Below are 25,799 nucleotides of genomic sequence, written 5' to 3'. Positions count from 1 at the left end.
TGGCGAGGGAGTAGCTTGTTTGAGAACAGGTGAAGAAGTTGTCCCTTTGGCCGTGGTATTGGTATTGTTCTTTCCTTGGGAATGAGGCTGTGTCTCCAGTCGTATGGATACATTTGCTGTGTTTGCGAGAGACGTCCCTCAGCCTTAGAGCTCAGAGACTCATTTCTTAGTTACACACATCCTTGTGTGCATCATGTATCTGATAATGTGCCCTGCCCTGTGGGGAGCCTGCAAGCGGAATCGAACTGCCATGGCTGTGACTGTGAGGGCTTAGAGACAACCTTGGAAAGCGGAGGAAAAATGCAAATCCGGAAAGCAGGCACTCACCAGCTAAGCATCGCAGAGGGGGAGAGCAATTAGGAAATTCATTAGCATCGATGTGCGGGAGGTGCTGTGGGTGAGCCGGGGACAGTGAGGGAGAGGTGGAATGTGGGCTCTGGGCAGAGAGAAGGGATGGGAGTGAGCAGGCACAGGTGTGGCTGTGTGTGCTGTTCTGGCGGTCTGAGTACTAGAACGCGGTGTGTGTGCGTGTGTGTGTGTTGTGGCTTAGAACAAACAGACTGGGAAATGGGGCAAAATAAGGACATCTGGGAGGTGAGGGGTGTGTAAGCTTCCTGTTGCTTTTAAAATACTGGAGAGGAGCTTCTTGGGAAGGAAACGGTTTATTTTGGCTTATAGTCTGGAGGTTTGAGATTGGGAGACCCCGTTAGTCTTACAGTTTAAGACAGGGTGGCCCCCCCAGGCTGGTGTCCGATGGAGGCTGGCCGTGCGGAGTGGGTGTGGAGGGAGTGTCACGTGGCAAGGCAGGAAGCAGAGATGGGGGAACACACGCTTCTTTCACCCTCTCTGTGGTCTCTCCTTCTAATGCCATCAGGACTGGATCCTGTCCTCCGCCCTAGCCGCCTAGTCCTGTCCTCTCACCTCCCCAAGGCCCCAGCTTCAGCTTCCACAAGTGGATCCAGCCCCCAGCCTAATCCACCAACCATCAGCATGAGTGCATTACCAGTTGACGTGAGACGTTGACATTCAAACATCTCCCTGAGTCTGGGGGGTCCAGTCCTGTTCTACCCATAATGGGGTGATTGGTGGGAAATCTCAAGAACCTTTTTTTTATTGTGATAAAATATACATGGCACATACTTTGCCATTTTTACCATTTTCACATGTACAATTCAGTAGTATTTTTTTTATTTGACAGGTAGAGTTAGACAGTGAGAGAAGAAGACAGAGAGAAAGGTCTTCCTTCTGTTGGTTCACTCCCTAATGGCCCCTATGGCCGGCACTGAGCCAATCCAAAGCCAGGAGCCGGGTACTTCCTCCAGATCTCCCATGCGGGTGTAGGGTCCCAAGCACTTGGGCCATCCTCCACTGCCTTCCCGGGCCACAGCAGAGAGCTGGACTGGAAGAGGAGCAACCAGGACTAGAAACCGGTGCCCATATGGGATGCCAGCGCCGCAGGTGGAGGATTAGCCAAGTAAGCCATGGCGCCGGCCAATTCAGTAGTATTAAGAGCATTCCCAGTGTTATGCAACCACGGGCAACATCCACGTCTAGAACTTTTTTATCGTCCCAGACAGAAACTCTGTACCTATATTTGCTAACGCCTCATGCCTGCAAGAACTGCTTTTTTGGGGTTGCAATTTAATTTATGAAATGGGTGAGGCTTATTTTGGCTTTTGGAAGAGAGAAGTTGGAATCAAAGTCTAGGTCCCTGTGGACATCACTGATTTTGTGTGGCCTCCAATCAGAGAAACAGCACGGAAACAGCTGTCAGAACCCAAGAAAGATGTGGCTTGTATTTAGGAAAGAAATGTGAGCAACATCAAAGAAAGGAAAAATGACAAGGCCTTGGAAATAATTTAGAAGAGAGGCACGGAAGGCGCTCACTCAGCCTTCTGACACTCCGAAAGAACCATCTATCATCGGTACACACCAGGTGTTCAATGTATTTCTAGGTCCTAGAGATAGCCCGGAACTTGTGATGCTGGGTGTTAAATGGGAAATAGCACACACACACACACACACAAAAGAATGTGATAATATCATACTACAGGCATACCACAGGCGTGCCTTCCTCCAGGCCAGGGGTGGGGAGCATTGTTTCTGCCCAGGGCCATTTGTATATTTAGAACGTCATTCACAAACTTTACAAAATTATCAACTTAAAAATTAGCCTGCTACAGATGTATTGAATTTTGAGTCCCACCTATAGTTGGTTGCCTTGGCAGGGCCAGACCAGATGATTTCGTGGGCCTTCTAAGGCCTGCGGGCAAGATGTTCCCCACCCTGGCTAGGCAAATGACCTGAAGTGACCGTGCGTCTTGTGGGGAGAGTGGTTGCAAATCATACTCATGCAGCAGCTCACAGGAGCCATCCATCCAAACCTTCGTTAAGAAGGTGAACCTAAGACAAGTAGAGCCATGGTGAGAATTTGGAATTTAAGGGTGTGAGGAGAGAGGCCAGCACTGGGAGTGAGTGAAAGGAAATGCCGGAGAGGAAGTCGGAGAGGCAGTGTCCTGCAAACAAGGCCTGTGGCCCAGGCAGGCCGCACACCTGCCCAGAGTTCTGTGACAGCCGGGAGAGGTCTCCAGGGACTGCTTACTCTAACAGAAGCTCCAGGAGTCAAAGAGCCAGTGGGGAGCAAGGAAAAGTGGGGGCTGTTGGGTTCAGCCGACCTCCACTGAATGCCTCTTGTGGGCCAGGACAGGGGAGGATCAGCACTCCCGGGCGGGAAATTACTGGGGCTGGGCTGGTGGCTCCCAAATGTGTTAGACCAGACGCAGGGAGTGGGTGAGATGATTTTAGGCAGTACATGGTCAAACTGTTTAAAAACATTTAATAGTTTAATATTAACAAGAGTATCAGAATGTAGGACTTTGACAGTTACCAGTGTTAGAGTGAATCAGCAAAAAGTATATTTAAAATTTTTTAAAATTTGAAATAATCATAAATTTATAGAAAAGTAGCCCATATAGCCTGTCAAGGTTCCTTAGAGAGATGGAGCAAGAAGCATGTATATGAGGGGACTTCAAAGAGTTTATGGAAAATGGAATTAAAAGATAAATGTATTTTGGTACAAAAATTGAAATTCACACGTATGATTGGTATGTGTGTATATGTTTTATTTAAACACTGATCTAGGGTTGGGCATCTGCACAGTGGTTGGGATGCCACTTGAGATGCGTGCATCCCATTTTGGTGTGCCTGGGGTCCAGTCCCGGCTCTGCTTCTAATTCCTGCTTCCTGCTAATGCACACAGCAGCAGGTGATGGCCCCAGTGCTCGGGTCCCTGCCACCACATGGGAGATGCAGATTCAGTTCTAGGCTTCTGGCCTCAGCCTTGGTCCAGCCCCAGCTACTGCAGGCATCTGGGGAGTGAGCAAGTGGAATGAAGAGCTCTCTGTCTCTCTGACTTTCAAATACAATGGATCACACATGACACTTAGTAGCTTTGTCTCTAGTTTCCTTCAGTCTGAAACAATTCCTTAATTTTTCCTGACACTCATGACCTTGATGATTCTGAAAGTTACAGACCATTTAAATTTTTTTTTTTAAGAAGGCAAGGTAAACAAGTAGCTTAAGTATTTTATTTGTTTGCAACTAAGCTTGTTAACACTATATAATGAAAATGTACAAAGAATAAGGTTGCAGTTTTTGGTTAGATTTAAGTCAAAGACATTCATTAATAAGGAATCTTTGAATGTGAATATTCCAGAAATTTCTCTAAGCTATCTGATCAGAACAACTGTCTCTGAATATGACCTTACTTTGGAAGGTACTGGCATACATCTGAATTAAACTCAAAAATTTCAAAATAAGCCCTAATTAAAAAAAAAAAAAACTATTCTATATTCAAACTAAAACAATTTTAATAGAAATTTCCTTTCCAGAAACAATAATAATGAAAACAAGGCATTTTGTAAAATGTGGTCCTAAACAAGTCACAGTAAAAAATAAATGTATACTTAACTTCCACCTCCTCAAAACAGAGGCTACTCTCTGTTCCTCAGCCTTGGAACAAGGTGAAGAACAGCCGGTCAGCAACGTCGGGCAGGGGGCTGCCAAACACAGCTCAAGCAGTTGAACATGGACACCTCCTAAGAATCTGGGGAACCTGATCCAAGGAGCCAAATTCTACCTTTAAGAACTGATACAAAGGTGAAGTGGCTCCTCCCGAGTAGCAGTTCTGCTGGGCCCCGGTGCTGGCCCTGCCCCGTGCTCACCGTGTTATGCTCCCGCTCCAGGGACAGACCACTTAATTTTATAAAACTTAAGATTTATTCAGTGTTGCCCATGTTTCTACGAGGAGCCCTGTTCTTTTTGGGGAAAATGTTGTTTAGAGGCCAAGATCTGGGCAGTGAGCGTTCTCATTGCTACTGGGGTATCACTGCATGTGAACAGTACTAAGAGATAAGTGTGTGTGTCTACAGTGCACCTGCCTGCACGTGTGTACACACACACACAGAGCACACACCTTTATTCATTTCTGTGTGTCTCTGTATTGAAAAACAGTGATTTCACACTGATACCTCTAATTCTCAACTTCTTAGGGTTCATTTTACTTTTCACCCTTTCTGTATTTATATCTTTAATAATCTTATTTATTTTACACATCTGTAGCATCCAGTCTTCTGTCCTCTCCTTGGTGGGCTCACATCACCTGCTGTAGGCCAGCCCTGCAAGTGGACGTCTTCCTTACCCGGCAGGGAGCTGCCTGCACACTTGGCTGTCCTCCTGCCTCCCTCTGCTTGGGCCTGGCATGCTGTTCTGTCTTCCTAGCCTTGGCATGGGTGCTCACTTTGTTCTGCTCTACTGAATGGCTTAGGACTGAATTGTTTAAATAAAGTGAATTGACATAGAAGAAAGATGTGAAATAAGTAACTGGGCAGGTAATACATGGATCTGGCAAAAAAAAACTGTGAGCAAAGTAAGCAAATGACTAAGATTTGTAGAACGCTATACTAAGTGATGACTTTCTGTTGTTAGTTTTTAAATTGTTATCATTTGTAAGTGTGTATCTATTTTCATCTCCTTGAATGGCAGAATGACGCTGGGAAACAGAGAGGTATCTTCCTTTTGCTGGTTCCCTCCCCAAATGCCCACAATAGCCAAGGGCTGGGTCAGGCCCAAGCCAGGAGCCCAACACTCCATCCAGGTCTCCCATGTGAGTGGCAGGGACTCCAACACTTGGTTGTCATCCGGTGCCTCCCAGGGTGCATTAACAGGGAGCTGGATCCGATGTGCAGTAGCTGGGACTCCAGCTGGTGCTCTGATAGGCGACACAGGCATCCCAAGCAGTGGCTTAACCTGCTGCTCCACGTTGCCCGCCTCTGTTGTTCTTTTTTTAAACCAGAAACATCAATTTAGAAAGACAGAGGAGGGGCTGGCACCGTGGTGCAGCGGGTTAATCCTCTGCCTGCGGTGCCGGCATTCCATATGGTCACCAGTTCTAGTCCTGGCTGCTCCTCTTCCAATCCGGCTCTCTGTTGTGGCCTGGGAAAGCAGTAGAAGATGGCCCAAGTGCTTGGGCCCCGGCACTGGCATGGGAGACCCAGAAGAAGCACCTGGCTCCTGGCTTCAGATTGGTGCAGCTCTGGCCGTTTTGGCTATTTGGAGAGTGAACCAACAGAAGGAAGACCTTGCTGTCTCCCTCTCACCATCTGTAACTCTTCCTCTCAAATAAATAAATAAAATCCTAGAAAACAAAAAGACAGAGGAAGGGACTCCTCTCCTCCTCCCCCCATTTTAGTTCTTTATATTAAAATTGTCTAAAGGGTTTTTTTTTCCCCAGGTTTCATTTTTTGAAGAAGAACGAAACATACTATCTCGCAGCACCAGTCCCTGGATCCCCCAGTTGCAGTACGCCTTCCAGGACAAAGAGAACCTTTACCTGGTGAGTCTGTGCATCCACCTCTTAGCACTCCTATTCTCAGAGGCCACAGTCACAGACCTGAATGTGGTTCTTGCTCCTGGGGTCCACAAAGCCTCACTCGTTTGGCTGCTTTCCTGGCTTGCAGCTGTCTTGCTGCTCTCCCGTGTTAAAGATTAAGAGCCAGCCCATTTAGAAACAATCTCATTATTGTCGGGTATTGGAGCTGCAGCTTAAAGGGCAATAATGAGAAATAATTGGTTTGGGAATAGTCTGCCTTTACCTTTCATAGGATCTTGCTTTAATTTTTGAAAGTTGAGAGAATAGTGCGTGATCGATAGAAGAAAAGGCAGCCTTTCTTCCTCATGTGTGGAAGGTAATCAAGTTCTCTCCTAGCAGCACACAGTAGAATAGCAGTTACCAGAGGCTGGGAGTGGCAGGGGTACGTGGGGAGTCAGATGGCCTGGTTAGTGGTTGGACAGGAGGCCTGAGTTCCCATGCCCTGTGCACAGCAGGGTTAACAGTTAAGTTTTAGTTAACAGTTGATTGTGTGTTTCAGAATAGCTTGTTCACTCCCCAATGGCCACAACCACTGGAGCTGTGCCGATCCGAAGCCAGGAGCCAGGAGCTTCTTCCAGGTCCCCCATGTGGGTGCAGGGGCCCAAGCACTTGGGCCTTCTTCTGTTTCTTTCCCAGGCCATAGCAGAGAGCTAGATCGGAAGTGGAGCAGCTCAGACTCGAACCAGCGCCCACAGGGGATGCTAGCATTGCGGTGGCGTCTTTACCAGCTATGCCACAGCATCAGCCCCTATAGATATACTTTTTCTGAGCCTTGACTATGCCCTGAAGGAAAAAGACTTCTATATACTCATTATATATGGTTGGTTTTACAGAAATGGCTCGCTGCTCTCCCTGGCTATTCAGCTTGCTTTTGCCTTTCTTCCGCAGTTTGTCCCGGGCGTCCTCCCACGTCAGTACGTTCTGATCCACTTCATTCTTCTTCGTGATGACGTAGTTTTCCCACATGTGCGTCTAGCATAACTTATTTTAAGGCCTTGTTTAGCTTCTTGGTGGATGGGATTTGTAAATTTAAAAGTATTCTAGAAACAATTTTCGTTCCTGGTTTAGCCCTTCAAACAGGAGTGGGGGACCTTTTTCCTACCAAGGGTCATTTTGAATATTGTCACATCATGTGTGGGCCATACTAAATCATCCAACTTAAAAATGAGTCTGCTGCAGATGTACTGAATTTCTAGTTCTGCTTGTGGTTGCCTTGGAAGGGCCAGACCAGATGATCTTTCAGGCCTTGTACGGCCTGTGGGCTGGACGTTCCCCACCCCTGCCTGACTATCCTGTTACCTTGAAGGGAGACGAGCAGTCACAGAGGCTCATGTAGGAGGAAAGGGTGAGGGAGAGGTGGCATCCTGTCTGGTTTGGCCTTCCGCTGGGCACTGGGCACTTGTGGGGGACCCAACTGCCTTCATGTCTGACCTGGGATTAAAGAATGTCTGCCTGGGTTTGCTATCAGTTGAGAACCCCATGCCTGTTGACAGTTCTCCTCAGTGTGATGGCCTTCTCGGAGGAACGAACCAGGAGGCTGACCCTGCACTGAGCAGGTGCTCCTTTGGAACCAGAGCCAGGCCGAAGCTTCCTTTCCTTGGCTACTGTCTTGGAAGCTTTCCTTCCTTGAGAGCTGAGATGTGGAGCCCTCACCTTCACAAATGCCTGTGTTTTTTCCCTCCCAACTTAATATTTTATTTATATTTGAGATAATGTATTTTTAATTTATAATATCGTCAAAGACTTCCTAACTCTACTAAATAAAGAGTTCAGTGAATAAAAAGTGAAAAGACCATAGTCCAGCAAGAAAATAAGGAGGCGCCTATAAAACAAGAATCAAATGGCAGACATTCACCTTCACTCATATGAAGTAAATTCAAAACTAGCCATGCAGTCATCGAAGCTGTAATGGTATATAATTGCTCTCAGTTTGCTTGACAAAGACACAAATGACTTAGTCGTGTTTCTCGGGTCGCTGGTCTAGGCTGTGCAACATCTGCTGTATTCTCTTGGCAGTGCCCCCTCCTGTTTGCATGCGCAGTCACGCGCTACCCAACGAGGCTTTGATCAATGGTGGACCACAGAGACAGAAGTGGCCCCGTGAGATTAGAACGTAGCTGAGAAACTTCTGTTGCCTAGCATTCCTGCTTACTTTTCCGATGTTTAGACACACAAATCCTCCCCACCATGTCACGATTGTCTAGGGCGTCCAGGGCGGTGACGTGTCGGATGGGGCTGTGGCCCAGGAGCAGGGGCCACACTACACTCCGTGCTGGTGTGATGACCACACCACCGACTGCTCAGAGGCACGGTGCAGCCTCTTCACCAGCCTTCTGGAAGGAAGTTCCCCTGCAACAGCAGGGTTTTGTTTGTTTTGTCAGGATTCTTGTTTATCTTCTTTATTGTTGTTTTGGATTTTTTAATTAGAGCTCTGCGAGAGAGGGAGAGTGCCAGCTTGTGAGGATAAACTTCATTTTCCAGGCAGCACAGAGCACAGGCAGCCTGGAGCTGGGAGGGGCTCTGATTTCTTTTTGTCAGGAGTTGAGAGTGCACAGCTTTCCGGTCGGCCTTACAGTGTTTTGTAAACTCATATTTCTTGTCCTCTGGCTGGAACAACTCAGCTTCTTTTCTCCCATGTGGGTGCAGGGGCCCAAGCACTTGGGCCTTTCTCCTATTTCCCAGGTGCTTTAGCAAGGAGCTAGATCGGAAGTGGAACGGCCAGGACTCGAACTGGCATTCATATGGGATGCCGGCACTGCAGGCGGCAGTTTACCCCATGTGCCACAACTCTAACCCCAGGAGCTCACCTTCTTAATGTCCATTCTCATGGTAGCTGCCACTTCTCCAAAGTGAGCATTGTTGGGATGCTCTGGTATTTTCATACCAGCAGCATCGGTTTTAGTAGAAGTGGTGATGACAAATTTCCAGTGTTCTCTGCATAGAACACAGTAGAGGACCCAGGGGTCCAAGCTCTCGAGGCAAACAACCGTGCAGTTGCTTCAGGGCCACCTGCTTGCCTCCCCTGTGGCCAGAGGTGATGGTCGAGGGGCCCTGGCTGTGAGCCTCAGCCGCAGGTCTTCCGTGCTGCCTGTAGTGCTTTTTTCTTGTAGCTCGACGGTTTTCGGATCACACGTTCAGGAGGGTGCTTTCTAGACGTTTTGAGAGTTTCCCGAGTTAGTGGCCGCTGTTTTGCCACCAGCTGACTGTCACAGAGGAAAGAGCCTTCCTTTTCTTTTTCTTCACTGTGGATTTGGCGCAAGGGGGCCTGTGCATGGAGATGGGCTTCCTGGAAGTGCTCTTGGAGTGGGAGTCTGACGGCTCCTCTGCGGGTCGGGCTCCTGGCTGCTGTGGGCTGTCTTTCTTGGGCCTTTTGGCCGTGAGGCTTTTCTCTTGATTTCTTTTTTGCTTTTTTTGTAGATTTATTTATTTATTTATTTGAAAGGCAGGGTTAGAGAGAGAGAGAGAGAGAGAGAGGAGAGAGAATCTTCCATTTGCTGGTTCACTCCCCAAATGGCCAGGCCAAAGCCAGTAGCCAGTAGCTTCTGGGTCTCCATGTGGTTGCAGGGGCCCAAGCAGTTGGGCCATCCTCCACTGTCTTCCCAGGAGCATTAGCAGGGAGCTGGATTGGAAGTTGAACATGGGACTTGAAATCGAGCCCATATGGGATGCTGGTGCTGCAGGCCATGGCTTTAACCGACTGTGCCACAGTGCCGGCCCCTCTTTCTTGATTTTTTTTTTTTTTTAAGATTTATTTATTTTATTTGAAAGGCAGAGGTATGGAGAGGCTGAGGCAGAGAGAGAGAGAGAGAGAGAGAGAGAGAGAGAGGTCTTCCATCCGCTGTTTTATTCCCAAATGGCTGCAACAGCTGGAGCCATACCGTTCCAAAGCCAGGAGCCAGGAGCTTCCTCTGGGTCTCCCACGAGGGTGCAGGGGCTAAAGGAGTTGGGCCATCTTCCACTGCTTTCCCGACCATAGTGGAGAGCTGGATTGGAAGAGGAGCAGCCGGGACTTGAACCAGTGCCCATATGGGATGCTGAGACTGCAGGTGGCCGCTTTACCCACTACGCCATAGCGCCGGCTTCCCCTCTTGCTCTTGATGTCAGCATCCTTAGCTTCTCAGTGTTCCTGCCTGCCACCTTGCGAGATGGAGAAGATCTTAAAACATCTGGTCTCTAGAGTTCTGTTGCTTTAGTGTGTCGATCTTTGGGTTCAGTGACATTTCTGTAGCCTTTCTGAGTAGCTCGGTCAGGTATCACTGATGGAATCTTGCAGTTATTTCCTGGTCTGCGTTTTCTTCTCAAGTCCTTTGATACCTGGGAATAAGATGCTTGCTAAGGACAGAGTGTTCATATAAAAATCCACACTAAGCATGGGAATTAATACAGAATTGCAGGTCCACCATCCCTTATCTGTAATTCTGAAATACCCAGAGCTCGGAAGGACCTCCAGTTTTTTAATTACGTGTATAGCAGCAAAATCCTACTTGAACTTGGTTTGTGGCAAAGCCTGATCCGAGCTCTATTAAAGCTATTTACAGTATTCATTCCTGTTAGCATGATATTCACACATCTCCCTGCAAAGCGTTTGATCATGAGATGTTTCAGAACCACCTGAAGGTTTTATGTAATATGAATACATGCATCACATTGTTTTTCTAAAATCGGGAAGATTCTGAGTGCAGAAACACTCTAGTGCAGGAGAAGGGGATGCCAGATCTGTCTCTGTGCTGTCAAGCCCTGAAACTCCTTTTCACCCATCGACCACTTATAGATCACGGAAGCTTTGAAGTCTGCGGAGACTTCCGTGTCATGGTAAGCTCTCCAGGTAGTTGAACACTAATTTGTGATGCGAACGTGGTATAAAGGAAGATGCATTTTAAATCAATGGAAAAAGAGGTAGGATTCTTCCCCCATCCCCGTCCCTTGGCTGTGCCTTCTCTCCAGTTCTGCCTCTACTGTGTGAGTTCAGGCCTGTGTCTTCTCTTGCCTGCATCGCTGTGATAGCCCCCTAAGTGCTGTGCCTGCCCTCAGTCTGGTCCTCTCCGCAGGTCTTCCTCCGGTGCCACCGAGTCACTTCACCACTGAAACTTCCAGTCTCCCTCCTGGCTGCTGGATGCGGTCCAGATTCTGCGTGGGGCTTCCAAGGCCTCTGTGGCTTGTGTCTCCAGCCTGGGGGCTTTCTCCTCTCTCTCTCTCTGTTTTTCCCTCTCTCCTTTCATTCCTTTGATTCTTTGACCTTGCCTTTGACTTTTCCATGTGCTGTTTCCTCATCCCCTGTTTGGCCTAGCCAACTCTTCTTTTTCCTTCTGGGCTTGGATCAGATGCTGCTTCTTCTAGAACGTCCTCCTGGAGCCTGTGCTTCTGGGGTGGACCTCTTCTGCTATGCCCATATCACCTTGTGCTTCCTCTTCAAGAGCAGGTGTTGGTCCTGCCCGCTAGTCTGCTTCTTCCACAAGGGGAGCTATTATGTCGCTGTCGCTCCCAGTAGAGCTTTACTAGGTAAACAGCTTAAGAAATATTTATTGAATAAATGTATGATTAACTTCATAGGGATTTTTTAAAAAGATTTATTTATTTATTTGAAAGGCAGAGTTACAGAGAAGCAGAGGCAAAGATAGGGAGAGAGAGGTCTTCCATCCACTGGTTCACTCCCCAGATGGCTGAAGCAGCCAGAGCTGCACCAATCCAAAGCCAGGAGCCAGGAGTCTCCTCCAGATGCAGGGCCCAAGCACTTGGGCCATCTTCTACTGCTTTCCCAGGCCATAACAGAGAGCTGGATCAGAAGTAGAGCAGCTGAGACTCGAACTGGCGCCCAAATGGGATACTGGCACTGCAAGCAGCGGCTTTACCTGCTACACGCAGCACCAGCCCCCAAAGGGATTTGACTTACATATAAATTGACTTATTATGTTATAGAAATCATATTATGTGAGCTGTGAGTTTTTTGCTCTCTTATGTATATAATTCAAGACAGACCCAGTGAGATACAGTACAAGGAAATTTACCTTGGATCCTACTGGATTTTTTGATGGTTAAAAATTTCCTGTTTGCAGTGACATACCAACGAGCATGGCTTACCATTTTCTAGTGTATAGAAGATGGTAGCAACCACCACTGTGTCGTCTGGTTCTATATAACAAGGCCAGGGCCGTATTCTGGCAGGGGGCCCAGGGAAACGGTGCTTTGTTTATATGGTTCATGAAGAAATCTGTTGAATTCTGTAGAACAGATGCCTTCCAAAGTGCCCTTCCATGAACGAGTGAACTTCTCAAAGAAAGCGTCGTTTTGCATCTCAGCACGTGTAGATCTGATGCGTCTGAGTTCTTTGTGAGATTCCTGCTGTTGGTGTTTTTTGTGTTATCGACCTCTTCAGGCTGCCCTGGTTTTCAGCCTGTAACCGACCTCCTTCCCCGGCTGAGACTTACGTTGTCTCCTCTGCTCATTCCAGTTGCGGGTAGAGATGTGTCAGTTAAGGTGCAGGCTTGGCTGCTGTGACCTCTAGTCCGGATTGGTGGAGCATCTCTGTGTGTGCAATAGTTCAGGGATCCAGGTTCTTTCCATGTGTGGTGCCCCCATTCCTTAGGGAGTTGATCTCCTCTACGTGGTTGAGCCAGTTCCTGTCTTTGTTCTTGCAGGCTAATAGGAGAAAAGAACAGAAATCCAGAGCCAGCAAATTCCTTTCATACAGAATGGTGTGCAAGTTGGACGCATCACTTCCCTGCACATCTTATTGGCCAGAACTTAGTCACGTGACTGCATAGCTAGCTGTGAAGGAGACTTGGGTGTGTGCTGTCTGGCTGCATGGTCTATATTCTGTTAAAATTCTTACTACTGTGGGGCCTGGCGCTATGGTGTAGTGGGTAAAGCTGCCACCTGCAGTGCCGGCATTTCATATGGGTGCCGTTTCGAGTCCCGGCTCTTGGGCCATCTTCTACTGCTTTCCCAGGCCATAGCAGAGAGCTGGATCAGAAGTGGAGCAGCCAGAAGTCAACTGGTGCCCATATGGGATGCCGGTGCTTCAGGCCAGGGTGTTAACCTGCTGTGCCACAGTGCCGGCCCCAAGGCTCCATATTCTTACTCATGACAGTCTATGAAGGTACTCCAAAAAGTCTGTGGGAAAATGGAATTAAACAGTAAGTTGATTTTGGTGCAAAACTGTAGAGACATCCCTGTACAGTTTTCACATAACACTTATTTTTCATGAACTTTTTGAAGACCCCTCATAGTACTCATCCCCGAGCACTGCCAATAAGGACCCTGGTTCTGATGTGCTGTTTGGGATTAGCTCTTTGTGTTTCCTGTCTGATTTTCAGTCCACACTCGTGCAGTTTCGTGGGCAGTGTTTCTTTCCTGTAGAGGAACAACTTGGAAGTGGACATTGACCCCAGGGCCTTCGTGAGCCCCAGCCTCTGCTGTCACGGGGAGTTTGGAGGGAACTATTGATGGCAGCTCTTCATTGTTTACTGCCGTGCAGCGTGGCAGCTTACGATAGTTTTGACAACGAGACATGTGCTGTTTTGATCTCTTGGCTCAGATGATCCAGTTTTTCAGGCATGTCTCAAAACTCTCCAGGCGTGTGTTCACGTGTTGCCTCTTCAGAAGCCAGAGTTTGGGAGCCAGATGCCCATCAGATCGGGGTGTTCCCTAGCATATCAGTATTTTTTTTTTAAGGATTTTTCTTTATTTATTTGAGAAGCCGAGTTACAGAGAAAGGGAGAGACGGAGAGAGAGAGAGGTCTTGCATCCTCTGATTCACTCTCTAAATGGCTGCAACAGTGAAGCTGAGCCAATCAAAAGCCAGGAGCCAGGAGCTTCTTCTGGGTCTCCCACGTGGGTGCAGTTGGCTCAAGGACTTGGGCCATCCTACACTGCTTTCCCAGGCCACAGCAGAGAGCTGGATCGGAACAGGAACAGCTGGGACTTGAACCAGCGCCCATAAGGGTTGCCGGCACCACAGGCTGAGGCTTAACCCACTATGCCACAGCACTGGCCCCCTAGCATTTTAGTTCTTGTTTCATCTGTCCCTCATTGGGTCTCTCCAGAGTCATTGGCCTTTTTGGCAAAATGAGGCATCAATACCCCTTATTGACCCCAATCGAATTGCTGAGCATGGTACCGCCTTTGAGAGTTCTCTGTGCCCTTGAAATAGCTGGTTTGTGTCCTGGTGTGTGGAGATATATTTCAGGTGAGTGCATTTAGAGTTTTTCCATTTTAGGAATCACAATTTGATTCTCTTGCCCCAGTGTATCTGGTCCTATACTCAAGGTTTTTGATTCAGTAGGTCTAGGGTAGGACCCAAGAATTTGTATTTTTAATTTGAGAAGCAGATAGACAAAGGGACACAGACAGAGAGAGGCCTGCCATTTGCTGGTTAGCTTCCCAAATGCCCACCGAGGTGGGGCCTTGAGCCAGGAGCTGAGAACCTGATCCATGCCTCCCATGTGGATGTCATGAACCTAAACCCTTGGGACATCACCCACTCTCTTCCAGGGTGTGCATTAGCTGGAAGCTGGAGCCAGGCTTGAACCCAGGTCCTCCCATATAAGAAGTAAGCATCCTAATCAGCTGTCTTAAGAGCTAGGCCAAACACCTACTCCAGACTTGCATCTCTTTCTTTCCTTTTTATTTATTTGAAAGGCAGAGTGAGGCAGGGGAGAAGAGAATGCGAGTGCTGTCTTCCATTCTCTGGTTTATTCCTCAGATGCTGGCAACAGCCAGAGCTGGGCCGGGCTGGGCTGAAGCCAGGAACTCCATCTGGGTCTCCCACATGAATAGCAGGACGCCCCGTGCTTGGGCCATCATCTACTGCTTCCCAGGTGTATTAGCAGGGAGCCGGGTTGGACTTGGAGGCAGGCCTGAATCCCAGGCACTCTGATATGGGATGCAGGGTTTTCTTTCTTTCTTTTTTTTTTTTTTTTTATTTGACAGGCAGAGTGGATAGTGAGAGAGAGAGACAGAGAGAAAGGTCTTCCTTTTTGCCGTTGGTTCACCCTCCAATGGCCGCTGCGGCTGGCGCATCGTGCTGATCCGAAGCCAGGAGCCAGGTGCTTCTCCTGGTCTCCCATGGGGTGCAGGGCCCAAGGACTTGGGCCATCCTCCACTGCACTCCCTGGCCACAGCAGAGAGCTGGCCTGGAAGAGGGGCAACCGGGACAGAATCTGGCACCTCAACCAGGACTAGAACCCGGTGTGCCGGCGCTGTAAGGCGGAGGATTAGCCTGTTAAGCCACGGCGCCGGCCAAGGATGCGGGGTTTTCAAGTGGTAGCTTAACCCACTGTGCCACATCACCCTCCCCTGCCCTGCATTTCTAGTAAGTTCCCAGGTGATGCTGTATGCCTGGTCTGGGGACTCATTTGAGAACTGTTGTCCTACAATTGTCATTTCTTGGGGTTGCTTCTTCCCTTTGTCCCATCAGCGGTAGTACACACATCTGAAATCCCTCCCCTCTTCCTCTCCAGCCGTGAACTGTTCCCCTGCTCTTGGTGGCCGTGGAGTGTGCTCATCAGCTCATGTCTATTTCTTGTAACCTAACCGGCAGCTTTGTAAACAGCCCCTTTATTAGGTAACGTCCTCAATTACCTGGCTGGAGGCTGCTGTTGCTTGCTTTGACTGTGAATGATTCCATTCTCAATAAGGCTTTTTTCAACAGATGAATGAGTCAGGCTGCATTCATATTTTCTGAGATAAATGGCCTTTTCTCTTCTCCTCACGGTCACCTTGCCCTTCAGGAAGGATAATCGAGGTTCTCTGCCGGGGGCCACTCTGTTTGGAGGAGCCCTCCCTCCTCCCCCGTGCCAGGGATCAGGAACGCTGGGCAGATAATGACGGCGGTGGCATCATTCCATCTTTTCGCGGCACTTTCAGTCATGCTGAATGTGCAGGCATTTCAAGGAGACATTTCTAAGAGGCGGCTAGTACTGCTTGCTTCTAATGATGCCCTATGCAAATTGGAGTGGAGCTATTGGTCTTAATCTGTTTTCTGTTGCTGTAATGCAACACCTGTGACTGGTTAATTTGGATGGAGTAGAAGTGTATTTGGCTTACAGTTCTGGAGGCTGGGAATTCTATGAACAAGATGCTGGTGTTGTCCCAGTGTGGGACAATGGCCTTGCTACACCATAACGTAGAAGAGGAGCAGAGCCAGTGTGTGAATTTCAGGTTCATATTTTTTAAAAAAAATTTTTATTTACTTATTTATTTGAAAGGCAGAGTTACAGAGAGGCAGAGGCAGAGAGAGAGATCTTCCATCTGCTGGTTCACTCCCCAAACGGCCACAATGGCTGGAGCTGGGCTGACCCAAAGCCAGGAGCCTTGAGCTTCTTCTAGGTCTCCCACGTGGGTGCAGGGGCCCAAGAACTTGGGCCGTCTTCTACTGCTTTCCCAGGCCATAGCAGAGAGCTGAATTGGAAGTGGAGTGGCCGGGACTGGAATCGGCACCCATATGGGATGTCGGCACTGCGGACAGCACCTGCTACGCCACAGTGCTGGCCCCTCATTCTCTTCTTAAAAAGCCACTGATGCCATCATGACGGTTCCATTCTGTGACCTCATCTAACCCCAATTATATACAAAGGCTGCGGTTCCAAATACCATTGCTATATCAATTTGTGCTTTGTATTTTCAACATATGACCTTTTAGGGGACACAGTCTCACCATAGCAGGACTAAAGGACTATTAAATATTCACCCCCCCCATATTTGTGTACACATGCATGTGGGTAAATGTGCATACATGTGCATGCCTGAGCACACACACATGCACACACACACACGATATTTTGTCCTTCATTTCAAATGCAATAGAAAAGGTGGAGATTGTCATCCTAGTTCAAGGGGTTTAGATGCAAACACCAGTAGAGAGGCAGCCGCTCCTTCCAAACTGAACACATGTAAGATTTGCCCTTTAATTAGCATCTGCAGCTGCTGCCATCAGAAGGGGCTGTCTCTGTTGGCCTAAAAGTCTTTGCTTTAAAAGAGCAAGTCCGTTATAGCTCCAAGCCAGGCTCGTCTGTCAGCTGCTGTGCTTCGTCTGCGGGCGGTGGGGTTGCCGCATTGCTTAGTGCTGTTTCACTGAAGGGCTCTTCCCCTGGCTCCTGGCTCCCCAGCCTTTGGTTTCTACGCCTTGTTGGCCACCATTGCAATGGCCCGCGGCTGTGCACCATGTGCAGCAGGCATCTCCGGTCCTTGCAAAGATGCAGGATCATTCCTTCAGTGCTGATGGACTGGTTCTTTTCCAGCCTTTTGTTGTCTGTGATCTTGTCTTGATATTCAGAAAGGCTGCAGGTAGTCACTGAAGCAACACAGGCAGCAGCAGCAGCGAGAGCTGTGTTATTAAAGCCGAGCTTCGGTCAAGGACACCTCAGCTGTGGCAACCTTGCATTCAGCTGGAGTGAGAGCCACACTGGCCCCACAGCCTCGCCAGCTGTGGGTCTCAGTGCAGCGCGAGCCTAGCTGCATCACAAGCACAGCAGTGGCTCCTTAAAATGCAGATTCCTGGGCCCTACTTACAGAGCTTGACCCATGAAGTCTGGGGTCAGTCTGGAATCCTTATTTCTCTCTCTCTTTCCTTTTATTCTCTCTCTCTCTCTCTCCCTCTTTTTTAGATTTATTTATTTATGTGGAAGTCAGAGTTACAGAAAAGGAGGGCCAGAGAGAGAGAGAGAGAGAGAGAGAGATTGATCAACTGACACCGGTTCACTCCCCAAATGGCCGCAATGGCTAGGGCTGGGCCAAGCTGAAGCCAGGAGCCAGGAGCTTCTTCTGGGTTTCCCATGTGGGTGCAGGGGCCCAAGGATGTGAACCATCTTCTACTGCTTCCCAAGGCACATTAGCAGGGAGCTGGATGGGAAGTGGAGCACTAGGTTAATCCTCCGCCTGCGGCGCTGGTATCTCACATGGGCGCCCATATGGGATGCTGGCACTGCAAGCAGAGGCTTGACCTTCTATGCCACAGCACCTGCCCGTAGAGTCCATATTTATAAGAAGCTCCCTAAAGAGGTGGCATAAGAAGGAGATATAACTGACTCTTTTATACTGCATGTTGTTATTTATTTTTGAGTTTTTTGTTTATTTGAGAGGCAGTAAGACACACACACACACACACACATATATAGAAGGAGAACAAATGTGCTCCCCCATTTGCTGGTTCACTTTTCAGGTGCCCACAACGGCCAAAACTGGGCCAGGACCGCAACCAGGAGCTGAGAACTCAACCTCCCAGGATCTGCATTAACAGGAAGCTGGAATCAGGAGCCAGAGCCAGGAATTGAACCCAAGCATTTTGACTCTTAACTACTAGGCTAAATGCTTGCACTATTATTATAATTTAAAATAGTTTTCTCTTTCCACTATAATGCTGGCTCCTTGAAGGTAGCAATTTTCCTGTTTTATTTGCTGTAGTTTTCCTAATATCTAGAACAGTGCCTGACGCTCAGATATTTATTTGGATGAATGTGTCTTAACATTTTTTAAAAAAGCACTTCTTCCAGGGCTTCTGATGGGCAGGCAGGCCTGGGAAACCCTTACAGCCTCCTGGGTTAGAAGTCGCATTTTGGGGGATCAGTACCTCCCAAACCCTCTCTGAGTGGTAAGAGTCAAGGATAGAGCTCCAATTTTGGACAAGTTTGGTTGGAGCAGATGAACTCTCTGACACAACCTGGGTGGCCTCTGTTGTCCTTGTTTAGTTCAGTTTTCTGTTGACCCCAGTCTTTGGTTCACAGCAAGTCATCTGGTACCAAGACTTGAAGACTCTTAGCTTGTGACTTTCAACATTGCTTCTGGAGCCACATGATTTGGTGTCGTTTTAACAGTCTCAAACTGTCTTCTGAAAGCCCTCAAGCCTTGGTGCTTTATTATCTCTTTAAGCTCAGCAGCATGCTATTGGTGGAGACTGGCTTGGTGTATTATTCAGATTTCTGTTACTATAATGAAATACCCGAGACTGGAACTTTAGAATAAAGAGGTTTACTTAGCTCATAGTTTTGGAGGCAAGAAGTCCAAATAGTGTGGTACCAGCTCTATGGGCCAAGGGGCCCCTGGCTCCATTACTTCCTGGTAAATAGCATCATGGTGGGCAAGACAGGAAACTCAAGAGCAGGGAGGGGCCAGGCTTACAACTTACCACTAGGCCTCACCTCTTGCATGTCCCACTGGTTTTCAACATTGCCATGTGAATGGCCAAGTTCCCAACACATGAAGCTTTGGAGAGAACACATTCAAACCATACCCAAACCCATAGCTGTTGACCGCACACAAGCCGTCTTCCCTATACCAAAATGAGCGACTCTTCTCCAGTGGTATATTTTTGGGATAGGGATAATGTCTTGGGATAGCCAAGTTTACTCATAAATGTGCAAACTAAGTTCCCTTCCTGGTGCTCACTTGGAATTTTTAGTACAGTAATCTGGAATTGTGTTCGTGGGCAAGTTTGATTAGTTTCTTTGACAAGGCCCGTTCTATTTAGAGGTCTATCATTTGATGTGTCTATTTTGGCCCCGTGATGTGGAACCCACTGGCTAGCAGCTGTTGTAATTTGGGTTGCTTGTTTTCTCACCCAACCGTGGTTCTTGAAGAAATGCAGAGTTGTTTGACTCACAGAGAAGACTAGTTTGGGCTGGGGTCTTTGAATAGGAACAAAGGGTACGTATCTTTCTGCCCTTTTTTTTTTTTTTTTTTTTGACAGGCAGAGTGGACAGTGAGAGAGAGAGAGAGACAGAGAGAAAGGTCTTCCTTTGCCGTTGGTTCACCCTCCAATGGCTGCTGTGGCCGGCGTGCTGCAGCCAGCGCACTGTGCTGATCCGAAGGCAGGAGCCAGGTGCTTCTCCTGGTCTCCCATGCGGGTACAGGGCCCAAGCACTTGGGCCATCCTCCACTGCCTTCCCGGGCCACAGCAGAGAGCTGGCCTGGAAGAGGGGCAACAGGGACAGAATCCGGCGCCCCGACTGGGACTAGAACCCAGTGTGCCGGTGCTGCTAGGCGGAGGATTAGCCTGTTGAGCCACGGCGCCGGCCTTTCTGCCCTTTTAAGAGATGCTTCTTATTTTCAGAACAATTCAACTGGACAAAACAAATAGAATTCTCTGGAGTAGCTGGTGTGTACTTAGCAGGGGTCAGTGGTGACCTCCTAGTGGTTGCAGTGGCTGTCTGGCATGTGACTCTCAAACTCACAGACCATCCTGCTTTCTCACACCGTTAATAGAGCCACAGGAAATTTATAACTGTGACTTGTCATAAATATGTATTGTTCTTATTTTAAGACATTTCAGTTCTAAAAGTATGAGTACTTCTGTTATTATCTGTGAAAAAAATTTTTTTTAATGTTTAAGACCTTTTTAATGGCAACATATATTTAAAACAGACGTACAGATTAGCATCACCCACGTACCCGGGGCCTGTGGAGAACCAGGTTGGGATGAGTGGGTGAGCTGTAGGCAGCCAGGTGGCTCCAGGACTGGGATGAGCGACTGACGTCAGCTGTACCTTGGGGGAGCCGAAGGTGCATGGTAGCTGCTGCCCCTTCTAGTCTTGCTCCTCTTGTTCGCTCATGAATCCCTCTGTTTTCAGCAATCACAGTGCAGACGGAGCCTTATTCTTCCTGTGCGGTTGTCCAGTGTCTGCTGTGCGTGAGAAGCCCTGGGAAGGGGGTGGAGTCGCAGGTTGCGAGGGGCCCTGGAAGAGGATGTGCAAGGCAGCTTCCCCACTGACTTGGGTCTCGGGTTCAAGGGGGACTGGCATGGAGCCGACTTCTGGGGCCTTTAGGGTTATGTGTAGACACTCCACGTCTGATCTGTCTGGAGCGTTCTTCTAATTCTGGACTAAAACCAAGCAGGAGTTGGGAGGATGCTGTTGAGAATTCATATCCCAGATGTGGATTGTGGAGTATGCTTGTGGAGTGTAGTAGTTTGGTAGATTTAGTTTTTTTTTTTTTTTTTAATTTTTTTTAGAATTATATCCAGATATTGTTTTTTTCCAGAAAAAGATTTGAGACCACCTAGAATAAAAGGCATTCACAGCATGGAAGAGTCAACACTGACAGTGAAATTGGGTCCCAGCTTCTTGCCAGCCAGAGCAGAAAGGACCATGCAGTGAAGGGACAGGATGGTAGCTGAGGCCTCCCACTGGTCCAGGCCCTCTGCTAGGGGACTGTCTTAGCCCTGTTCTACAGAGGGTGGACCTGAAAGGCAGAGAGGGAGGACCCTGCTGGGGTCCGAGGCCACCCAGGCTGTGTGGTCTGGGCCAGGTGTGGCTCCTGGGCCTCTCCTCCAGTTATCCTCAAAAGGTGGAAGGATTTCAGTTCCTTGTGGCAGAAACCATTTTTTTTTTCTTGCTAATCACAGACTTTTATCTTGGGCCTCATAGTCTATATTTTTTCCTGTATACACACTGATAAATATTATAACTCATTGTTTTTGTTACAAAAAGGGGGTATGCTGTACTTTGCCCTGTAGAGGATATCACGTTACAAAACATTCGTGAAGGAAGGGGATGAAAAGGATGCACATTTTCCACAAACTTTTTTAAACTCCTGCCTATATTATCTTGGACAGATTCCCACTGCTCTATGAGTAGATGGAGCCCATTTATCTTCAATATATGCATCATATCCCATTATTTAGATGTATCATATTTTAGCCAGTCTCTTATTGATGGATATTTGGATGACTTCCAAGTTTGTGTGTGTGTGTGTTACAACTCTGCAGTGAATCTATTTTTTTCTCTCTGTTTATCAGCAAACTATTGTACCTGTAAAATACATTGGTAGAAGTGGAGTTATGAGGCCAGAGGTTCTATATTTCACATAAAATTTTTAATAGAGACTGTCGATTGCCTCCTAAGCCGACTGTAAGGGGAATGATTGTACCACATTTCCTGCACGCCTCCTGTAATCTGCTGGCTGCTGAAGGGAGTGCAAAGAGGACGCCAGGGAGTTCGCTGCCCTGCGGGAAAATCCATCCATGCTGTGTACCTGCTCCTGGGGAATGTCTGGGTGTCGTTCTGGGTGCGTGGGCGAGTGGGTGGATTTAATTCAGCTGTTCAAGCTTGCCTTGCAAACGTGCCTGGTGTCTGGGACTAGGCTTTCATTCTATTGATTCTCTTAGGGGAACGGATGTAATTTCCCTAGGGCAGGGACCTCATTCCATGTCTCACAATATGTCTCACGTGTCTTCATTGTAATGGCAGCACGTCAGGTAGTATTTGAGGATCCTATCGAAGTGTTCCCTTTCTTGGTTGTGTGAAAAATTAACAATGTCGGCATTCTCTACAGGTCATGGAATATCAGCCGGGAGGGGATTTGCTGTCACTTTTGAATAGATATGAGGACCAATTAGATGAAAACATGATTCAGTTCTACTTGGCCGAACTGATCTTGGCTGTCCACAGCGTTCATCAGATGGGATATGTACATCGGTAAGTAGGACTTTTTGGTAGCATACTGAGAATTTATCTGTATCACCTAAGAGTTCCTGCGTGGTAATGAACAAGTCACTTCAGGATCAAAATAGTGCTTTTTCCAGTTTGTAGCCATTCCCATTTGTAACTGGCGGAAGGGAAGCTTCCCAAAGTGGCAGACGCCTCAGCTTGCCCGTCCAGCAGTGACATCGGCCTGGAATTGTGATGTCCCCAGTGTTCTGGAGAGCAAGCCCTGTGAGTGTAGCTGAGACCAGGAACTCTCGCACGGGCTCTTTGGGTTTTATGATGGAAAGGCTGAATGAATGTGATTTACAGAAGGAACTGGCGTGCACACAGGAGTAGAAGCCATGGGGTTGTCCTCCTGGCCGTCCTGTTGGTGACGTACAGAGGTGTCCCCCACATCCTCCGTGACGAGTGTTCTTCCCATGCTCACTTGTCCGGTGTTACGCGTGGATCTGGAGTGCGGAGGGGACGCCAGGATGGCTAGACCACAAAACATGGAATCTGCGGCAGAGCCTTTGTCTTTCTGTGAGCCAGCTGCATGACCCTGGACAACTTCCTCAGCTTCTTTTGGCCTTAGTTTCTTTTCTTTACTTTTTTCCTCTTACAATTATTCTTATTTTTTATTTGAGAGGAAGAGAGAGAGAGAGAGAGTACATGCACGAGTGAGCATGTGTGTGAACTCACCCATCTGCTGACCTACTCCCCAAATGCTTGGAGGCCAAAGCTGGGAGCCAGGAACTCTCTCCAGTCTCCCACTCCAACCATCTCCACTGCCTCCCTGAGTCTGCGTTAGCAGGAGGTTGGAGTGAGGAGCCAGAGCCGATAGTGAATCCCAGACCCTGGTCAGGGCACCTCAACTGTGTCCTGGTGGCTGTGCTACATGCCCACCCTGGCCTGAGCTTTTGTAATGTAAAATGTGTATCTCTGGGAGAAATAACCTAATAAATATTTGCTTCCTTCTCTTTCTTCCCTCCTCCTTTCCTCCTTTTTAATGCGCGCTAGTTATTTACATCCATCGACAGAGGAGGTCCGTGTGGAGGAAGCTAAGATTCTTGGCTGAGTTGAGATCCTAGGTTAGCAGTTGCCTGCTGATTGGCACGGAGAGCACAGCACAGTTTCATTGTCCCCATTCCCTTACAGAGACATCAAGCCCGAGAACATTCTCATTGACCGAACAGGACACATCAAGCTGGTGGATTTTGGATCAGCTGCTAAGATGAATTCAAATAAGATGGTAACGAAATGGAATGAAGTTAGCAGAGTTTGTACTGCAGAGCATTCTGGGGTCTTGAGAAGTTTGAGAAGTATTGGGGTAGAATGGGGAGTGAGTGTGGACGCATAAGCCAGTTCCCAGATCATGGTACCCTTTTATGTGTAGCCCTGTTAATACCCTAAAAAACAGCTTTAGGAACATTTTTGCACTTCGGTTAAAAAAACAAGACAATACGTATTTTGTTTTCCTTGCCTGTTATATACTGTCTTCTGTTATATAATCTTTTCTACTTCTAAAATATTTTGATGAAATGTAACCTTCTTTTTCTCAAATCCTCTATTTCCTTTGCAGCAAAATTGGAATTAATTACTGGAGCATTTCAGCCAGATATCCTTAAGTGCTAAGAACCTAGTGCTCAGAATATCATTTTTAAGTCTTAAACCTTGGTAAAAATTAAACTGTATCCCACATGCTAATTAGGGAGGCAAGAGGGCAGCTGTTGAGATCCAGGGGGAGACTTCTTTAAAAGAGAAATGACAAAGTAAAAAAGGAGTTAAAAAAACCTTCTAATATAATTTGCGTGTGCCGCAATGTGAATTATGCAAAAAAGGATAGGCCTAGGAGAAAATCGACTTAGGTTTTGAAGACTTGCTTCACGACTGAGCCATTTGGTGACCTCGACGAACCACTAGGAACTTGGCCTTTCATTCTGTCTCCAGAAAATACTGGTTTTAGAAGGATGCAAAAATTAAGAGGTTGGAGAACCCAATCTTCAAAATACTGCCCAAGCTGGAAGTTCAGTTCTTGATATAAAGGACAGTATGTAAAACTGCATTTTTTGCTTTAAATTCCTTGGAGGAAATGTGGGTAGTATTAGACAGAGGCCAGGAAAAGGCTTGGTGCTGCATTGTCTTTGCACCTCCTACCTGTTCTTCAGATCTGAGACCTACTAGAGGTATGTCACCTCGCGTTCAGGGTCTTGGACAGACTCCCCATGCTGTCCAAGGTGGGATTTGTCAACCTCAGCGCTGTCATTTCTTCCAGGCTGTGTTCTTAGAACCTATTCACCTGATCATCACATCAGTCCTTGGCCTTCTGGCTAAGATCAAGTGAAGAATTGGAGAATCAAAGCATCTATGTTTAAAAATTTATATGTAATTCAGAAACAGATATGAAAACTTAGGTATCGAGTTTAGAGGAATAGAGCACAGAAAAATAATTAAATAATGCAAAGCTTAATTATCTAGGATTCAGAAACTTTGTTACATTAGTGACATTATTAGACACCTGCATTTAGGCATAAATTTTCATACAGGCCTGTGGTCTGACAATAGAACCCCAGCACTAATGACATTGTGGTCTGGGTAATCCGTTGTTATAGTGGACTATCCTGGCTCTAACAGGAGGTTTAGGAGTGTCCCTGGCCCCTACCCTCTAGATGTCAGTAGCACCATTTCCCACAGTTGTGAAAACCAAAACCTTCTCCAGATGTTGCCAAATGTCCCTGGGAAACGGGGTTAGGGTTAGGAAGAGGTTGGGCAAATCGGTCCCGGCTGAGATGCCTGCAAGAAGCATCAGGAATCTAATTATTACAGCCAGGAATACGTGTTTGCAGTAAGAAAACCTACTCAGAAAACTAGTTTAGGGCACAAAGTCATTGCTTGGTAAATAAATGGGAATTGAGAATAAGGCCCAGCCTCCGCGTCCCTGCCTTCAGAGCCCTCAGGGGACAGAAAGGGCTCCCGCTCGTGCTGAGTTCTGTTTTTCAGAGCTTCCACTGCCCTTTTGAGTTCCTCTGATTGCAGCAACCTTCGCTGCAGGCCAGGAGCCTCTCAGAGGCTCTTGGGTTTATTTGCAACTCCAGGCTCAGCCCCTGATTATTTTGGTCAAGGAGGTATGGCCCTTTGTGCACCTGCTTGAGAGCATAGTCCCTCCTTTCCCTTGGCTCATACGGCCAGGATGTGACAAGCAGTTAAGGGATTTTTTTTTTTTTTGCATCATTTTAAGTGCAGAGGCCCTTTTATTACAGGAGAACAATAATCTGCACTCTAGATCAAGTCAGATGTAGATTCCATAGAATTATAATTTTTAAAAAAATATTTTGGATCAGTGGTGGTGGGCTAAACATGTGTCTCCTTTAAATAGAATATTTTACAGGCCTATGGCAGGTTCTCAGTGTTTGCTATGCTCAAAAGGTACCATATAAAATATAGCCCACATTTCTGGAATGACTGTGTGTTACCCC

The 25,799-nt window shown here is 47.5% G+C and overlaps 1 protein-coding gene across 9 annotated transcripts in view; it reads left to right on the top strand.

The window, feature by feature from the left end:
- CIT (citron rho-interacting serine/threonine kinase) overlaps positions 1-25,799 on the top strand; it is a 177,282-nt gene that overhangs the window by 17,777 nt on the left and 133,706 nt on the right. For 8 of the 9 annotated variants that reach the window (XM_062181903.1, XM_062181905.1, XM_062181904.1 and 5 more), the window contains exons 5-7: positions 5,792-5,893; positions 22,193-22,335; positions 23,482-23,575. In XM_062181903.1, the coding sequence (XP_062037887.1) occupies positions 5,792-5,893; positions 22,193-22,335; positions 23,482-23,575 (339 nt within the window). The remainder of the gene's footprint in view (positions 1-5,791; positions 5,894-22,192; positions 22,336-23,481; positions 23,576-25,799) is intronic. The other variant, XM_062181910.1, reaches the window with a different exon arrangement.

Source organism: Lepus europaeus, chromosome 23 (genome assembly GCF_033115175.1).
Source record: "Lepus europaeus isolate LE1 chromosome 23, mLepTim1.pri, whole genome shotgun sequence".
Taxonomy (NCBI): Eukaryota; Metazoa; Chordata; class Mammalia; order Lagomorpha; family Leporidae; genus Lepus; species Lepus europaeus.
Note: the sequence above shows the minus strand (reverse complement) of the source record. Positions and strands in the feature narration are given on the sequence as shown.